This window comes from Leucopleurus acutus, assembly GCF_964270905.1.
Source record: "Leucopleurus acutus genome assembly, chromosome: 7".
NCBI classification, from domain to species: Eukaryota; Metazoa; Chordata; class Mammalia; order Artiodactyla; family Delphinidae; genus Leucopleurus; species Leucopleurus acutus.
The window spans coordinates 36,825,342-36,832,059 of NC_139150.1; the positions used below are offsets into that span (position 1 = coordinate 36,825,342).

Consider the following 6,718-nt stretch of genomic DNA (forward strand, 5'->3'; position numbering starts at 1 on the left):
CAGGCTGTGTGAAGCAGAGAAGCCTGGCAGGGCTGGGGGAACATCTGGCCCTTACTCCCCACAGAGCAAAGGAGCTGCTCTCAGCGGCACTGCCCCATTCCAGCAAGTGGCTGGGCCGGGCAGCACGACTGGAAGGCAAAACTGCAAAGCTACATAGGTTTTACTTGAGCAGGGTGAAAACCCAAAAGCCTCAGTGTGATTTTAAGCCTAGAGACCAAGCTTGCCCACACACACACACACACACACACACACACACACACACACACACACACACACACACAGAGTCATTCCAACAATATCGGTCATTTCTCCCTGCTTCCTGATAACATCTACATGAGGCAGAATCATGTCCCCCCACCAAAGATGTCCATACCCTAATCCTGTGAAATGTTACCTTACATGGGAAGGGGACTTTAGTTAAGCTAAGGATTTTGAGATGGGGAGGTTATCCTAGGTTAACTGGGTAGGCCCAACATAATTGCAAGGGTCCTTATAAGAGGGTGGCAAGAAGGTTAAAAGCAGTTGTAGGAGATGTGACAATGGAAGCAAGAGATTGGAGTGATGCAAGGAAGGGGCCACAAGCCAAGGAATGCTTGGCTTCTAGAAGCTGAAAAAGGCAAGAAAATATCCTCTCCTCAGGAGTGTGCAGAAGGAACCAGCCCTGCCAACACCTTGACTTTAGCCCAGAAGATTCATTTTGAACATCTGACCTCTAGAACTCTTAAGAGGATAAATTTCCGTTACCACTGTTTGTGGTAATTTGTTACAGCAGCAATAGGAAATGAACACACCATCCTGTTGATTTGGGGAACAAGGATACGCCTTCCACAGATTTTATTAGAAATATTTATTTAAAAAATATATCTTTGGAGGCTTAAAAGAAAGTAGTGTAATGGGCAGGACAAAGTCTCCAGCTCCCCCTCAGATTCCTCTGGCCAGCTTCTCTGCACATTCTCCAAGTTGCAGGCCTCTAAGCAACAGTCTCCGTGACCTCTGCCGGGTGGTACCTGACACTTCCTTTGGTCCCACTTGGGTGTCTACACAACAGGGAACCCTAATCAGAAATCTCACCAAGGATGAGCTCATTTGCATGCAATTTGCATGAAGCTGTTCTGGACTCCACTTGGGCAGCAGGGGCTGGGCCTAAGGGAGAGGGTTAGTAAAATACCTTTGCTGCCTTCTCATTTGCACAAGGAAGGCGATGCTGGTAACCGCAAAGAGAAGGCCAAAAACCAGGGCCAGGATGTCTCCTGGAGGGAGGAGGAGAGATACTGCCTCAGGGAGTGAAGAGGAGTCTGTAGGGTTCCCTCAGAGCCTCTTCCACCTGAACCCCACCCCTGCCCCAAGTTCTCCAGCTGCCCCCAGCATCTCCGAATCCAGCAGAGGCCAGCAAAGGGATGGGGGTGGATACACAAGAAGGGGTAAGATGAGCACTTTTTTCCTCTCTAAAAACAAAACGAAAGAGGTTGTTTGGGAAGGAGGATGCAAGGAGATTTCTGGAGCTTCATTCTGACCAACTCTTGCACTGGGGACAACAGGGGAACCCCCCTGCCTTGATCTGATGCTATCCTATTGGGGTTGGAGTGTGCTCTGCAGAAATGGAGAGGTAGCAGTGGTGGTCCTGACTAGCCCCTGAGGCTGGATGGTGCCAAGGGATGCCCCCAGCCTCAAGAACCAGAGGAGGGGCACAGACTCACCAGCAGCGAGACAGGAATTCAGGTGGACTGAGGAGAAAAAGGAGACATTAGAGCCAGGGGTGGTGATCACCAGTGACAGACAACTGAGGACACGTGGGGAGGATGAGGGACCTGTGGCTGGGGGCAGGGGGCATGGCATCAGTAGACAAAGCTGCACCTGGCTCAACGGTCCCAGGGCTGCTGTCCACTCCAGCAGGGAAGGAGGCCTCAATTATTCGCCCATTCAAAGGCTGTGTAGCTCGGAAGTTCAGCTGTAGCCGAGAGTCATCAGGTCCCCACAGGGAGTCAGAGAGGGCATGGAGCTAGGGAGGTCAGCAGACAGTGGGGGTGGGCTCATGACACAGAAGCAAAAGGGTCACAGGCTTACAGCCAGCACCTCAGGGACCCACTGTCCACGTCTCCCTCATCCCCAACACGGCCACTTCATCTCTTTATGCCTCCTCTTTCTCACCTCCACCTACAACCCTTTCCCCCTCATCCCCTATGTCACCACCACACCCCAGCCCCACCTGCTTAGCACTCAGCTTTACTGTCTGGTTGAACACAGTCCAGATGACTCCCCGGGCACAGGGGGGTGTGGTGAGAGACCCCTCATATCGGAAGTAGCGGCTGAGGTCAGAGGGCAGCAGTGCAGATACATCCAGTCCTGGGACCCAAGTCTCAGAGTCTGTGGAGAGGACCTGTGCTGGAGTCCCACATAGATTGACTCCCCTGGCCATACACACAACAAAGCTTTGGGGTACAGGAATACATTTTTATCTCCCAGAAGCCAAGCTGACTCAACTCCCAGAAACCACTTCTTCACTGAGTGTGTCCCTTCCCATAACTCAGCGCAAGACATGACTCAGGAGGTAGTAAAAGGCTTTGGGGCGCACAGAGTGAGAGAATTGCTCCCCTGGCCCTCCGAGTCTTCACTCTTAGTTTGCACACTGTGATAACACGCTGGAATGCAGATTTAAGCCCAGAGTAAATCAAAAGAGAAAATGAGTTGAATAACTTGTAAATAAATACCTATAACTTTAAAAACACACAAAACTCAAAAAACACAGTTCTCTCTAGTTTAGCAAAACTTAAGGTCCAGTTGGGCAAGTGAAGTTTAAAATGACCTAGAGTGACTGAGAAGGAAAGAAAGATTTCCAACAAAAGTATTAACAAATTTAAAATATTTGATGCTTATGAAGGAGTAATAGACATCTCTCAGAAAAATTTTAGACTCAACCAGACTCAACCCCTGAAAGTTCCAAACACTATTTTTTTGGTCTTATTTGGTTTTTGTCTTAGTTTCTGTTTGGCTTTTAAACATAACCTGTAGCCAGCAGTTTGCCTTTGCCTGTTTGCCTGTGTTCGGCTTCATAGTTATTATCAAGGTCACAGTAGGCCAGTTCACATTTCAACCCCTCTGTGTGGGAGGGAGCCCTTCTCCATCCTCAGACCTGAGGCTCCCCAAGAGCGGTTCTTTATGAACAAGGGTATCAAGGGTAGTGGCCAAACCAACAAACTGACCTTCCTCGGCGATTTCTCCCAAATGTGACAGCAACTGCTCGTAGGCACTGTTTTCTTCGGGGCCTTCCTAGGAGATGATAATGCAAGATAGATTCATACACGTATTTAGGGTCATGGCTGGAGGCCTGAAGGTGAGGTGGGTTCCCATAGTCCTCCCCCAGTTCCCAGCTCTGAGAACACTGGGGGAACACAATATCTCATGTATTATTATTCAAGGTCGATATACTCCTACTTTGCAAACTGACATAACTAGGCAGACTAGTTTTCAATGGCAAATTGGAGGAAGAGGAGGATGGTGGGTCACTTTACTAGGATACAAGGTTCTCAATGATGGGCTCTACTTACTTTTCCAATCTCACTCATCATTAACTCCACACACATTCTATGTCCCCACCACAGGAAACCCCAATAACCTTTGTATTCATGTTAGCTCTGCATTCACCTTAATAATTCATGTGTTTGAGTTTTGGAGCCAGGACATGCTATTTCCAAGGTGCTTCTCTGAACTTTGCGCTGTGAGGCTGGCGATCATGAGTCAGGGAGGGAGTGAGCCTAACAGGTGTTTCACCATCCACAGGTGTCTCACCATCCCTCCAACCTACTAGCCTCCTCTAATCATTGTGTATGTACTCCTGATCAGTATAGGTCCAAAGAGGTCACTAAATGCTTCTCTAGACAATATGGCATTTTGCAAAGAGGAAATTATGGGTTATAAGAGTATTAGAGAAATGACTCTTCCTTATGTCCATTCTACTGCATCTGCCATTCCCCGAATGGGCCATATTCTGAGTCTTTACATGTACCGTTCGCTCTGCATGGAATATCTCCTTTTCTTTCCCACTAGTGAAGGCTTCAAGTTTCACCTCCTCTGTGAGGACTTCCCTGACTACCTTGTTGACTCTGCGTCCTGTGTATATGTCTATCCTGTCAGCCTCCCTCACTGGCTGTGGGGAGACAAGGATCCACAGTTTTGGAACCTTTTGTTGGAGCCCAGCTCACAGTGGGTGTTAATGAAAGAACTAATGAGTAAATGAAGATGATAGCCAGGTGCGGGGTGGGGGGGGGTCTCTGGGGCAAGATACTCTGAGCCCGAGGGCTGGGGAAGCAGGGGTGGGGGGTGTCCAGGGCTGGTACCTGCAGAAAGGCAGCCAGCACGGCCAAGCCCCCTGGGCGCCCCAAGGCCTCGTCAGCTTTGGCAAATGCAGTGCTGAGGTGAACCACATGGATCTGGAGAGGACACGGTAGGAGTGGGCGAGATCCCCTACCCCGCGCCCCACTTCGACCGTCCGCGGACAGCTGCGCGCTCACCTCGGCAGGGAAACGGTGACCGCCAATCGTGTGCTCCGAGCCCGGGCGACCCGCAGCCCCCCAGTGCAGATGCAACTGCAGGGCCCGGTACTCCTGCCCGGGAGCTAGGGCCATCTCCAGCCCGGGAGGCAGACTCAGCTGCACTGCGTGGTGAGAGGCAGGTGAGCCGGGCCCGCCCCTCTCTCCGCAGAGCGCGAGCCTAACTCCCAGGGACAGTCCCTCATCCCCAGCTAGCCTCCGCCCCTTCCCCGAGGCTCCGCCCCGAGACCGCCTCACCGGTGTGGCCATTGTTGCGCAGGCGCAGTTCTGGTTGTGGCGGGAGCTCAAAGCCAAGGAGTTCCAGGGGCCGCAGGGCTGGGCAAAACGCGGTGAGTTCTGGACGGATATCTACCGGGGACTGAAAACGGCCAGCGCAGGCGGGGGACACCTGGGGCCATGGCGGAGCGCCTGGAGTGGGAGAGTATGTACAGGAAGTTTGACGACAAGATCAGGAACTTTTAGGGAAGCTGAGTAGAAAAAGTGATGGGGTCGAGTCAGGAGGCATCCAGACAGGAGACAGAAATAAGGGATGTGGAGGGAGAGAGGCAGCGGGTGGTGTCAGGGACTGGCAGACGCGGATGCGGGGGAAGAGGGCGGGGGGTGCAGGCACTAGCAGAGCTGAGTGCCCACATTGGGTCTGTGCAGGGGGTGGGTGTCTCACCTCCATAACGCCAATGACTGTGGTCATCCCCTGCATAAATGAGAAGAATGAAGAAGCTGATCTTTGAGCCCAGTCCCTCCCCAGCGGCCAAAAGGAGGTGGGTCTCCTTCACTAGCAGAGGTTCACAAATTCAGATGTCTTACAGAAGCATAGCAGGTAACAGAAATGCCTGAAGCAGGCCAGGTGTAAAGCACTATAGATGGCAGCCAAGTAAAACGCCACAGCTTGACGGGCCACACAAAGATCCTGCTGGCCCCGGAGATACCAGTTTGCGACCACTGTCTCAGGGTCTCTAAAATGGGTGGAGGCCTCAGTTCCCAGGCCCAAATCAGTAGACCTTTTTCTCCCTTATTCATCCCTCCTCCCCACTCATCCTGTTCCCTTTCTGGTCTCCAGCTCGTTTTCCAAAGTTCCTGGCTTGAGAGTCAAGATACCAGGTTCTCCTACCTGCTGTTTCCTTAGTCCTAGGTCTCAGTTTCCTCATCTGCAGGCTGAAGATGAGGTGATTTCTACAAGCCCTTCCTGCTCTTCCTCTGGTACACCCCCGTCCTTCCTCTTCTCTCCCCTCATACTCTTACTTCTCTCCACCTTTGTTTTCTCTCCACATTCCTATCTTTCTCCTCTCCAGCCTCCCCCTTTCTTCTTTCCCGTCTCTTCCTGCTTACCTCTCTCCATCTGTGCCCCTTTTTGTCTCCCCATCTAGCTCTGAAAGGGGGTAAAGGGCTAGTGGCATGGGAGCCCCTGGGGTTGGGAAAAACTACCATCAGAGTACAGGCTCCTCTCCTTCCCTGAATAATCCCTACCTGGGTTGGGGTTTAATGAGGGGAAGCATCAACCTCCTGGAGCCTAGATTTGCAGAGCTGATGACCACTTACCTTTTTTGTCTCTGTGGGCATTATTCTGGGGGCCTTGAGTATCCCTGGGAGTCTCAACAGTAGGTAGATCCTCTATCTTCAGAGAATCCTCTTCTCCTGCTTCAGTCTTCATTCCAGGTGGATCCAACTTTCCAGGTGGGTCCTCTTCTCCAGGTGGGTCCTCCTCTCCAGGTATATCCTCTTCACTGGGCAGGTCCTCCTCACGCAGTGGATCGTCTTCCCCAGATGAATCTCCTCCTGTGGTGGGAGCCCCCTGCATCCAGAGCAGGCTCTGGGGATGGGCAGGCACCAGGAGGAGCAGTAATAACAGCAACTGCACAGCGGGGCCTGGGGCAGGGGCCGGGATCCACAGAGGGAGCCAGGGGCTGGGGCACAGGGGAGCCATGCGGCTGACTGTGGGGTGTCCTGGGACACGGTGTGTACGGTCTGTACGTGCATCAGAAACAGGAGCTGGATGGGGGAGGAGCAAGCCTGGAGGGGAGCAGACTGGCTCACAGAAGGCCCTTTTGTAGAGATGGAGCCAAAGCCCTGCAGGTCTGTCTGGCCCTGTGCCCCCTCCCTGATAGCAAAGTTGGGCATGGGGTGGAGTGAGCGGCAGGTATGTGCGCAGGTAGAAGGTTATCAGGGTCATGGGC

At 52.3% G+C, this 6,718-nt stretch overlaps 1 protein-coding gene across 1 annotated transcript; it reads right to left on the bottom strand.

Moving 5' to 3' along the window:
* Positions 1-970: 970 nt before the first annotated feature.
* Positions 971-6,483, bottom strand: CA9 (carbonic anhydrase 9; the record flags this gene model as incomplete). Its single annotated transcript, XM_082842451.1, has 11 exons — positions 6,084-6,483; positions 5,209-5,238; positions 4,785-4,955; positions 4,509-4,651; positions 4,335-4,427; positions 3,201-3,267; positions 2,207-2,364; positions 1,855-1,999; positions 1,698-1,724; positions 1,169-1,250; positions 971-1,037 (listed from the first exon to the last, which is right to left on the bottom strand). The coding sequence occupies exons 1-11, from the start codon at positions 6,466-6,468 to the stop codon at positions 971-973; spliced, it is 1,368 nt and encodes a 455-aa protein (XP_082698577.1). The 5' UTR covers positions 6,469-6,483.
* Positions 6,484-6,718: the final 235 nt, after the last annotated feature.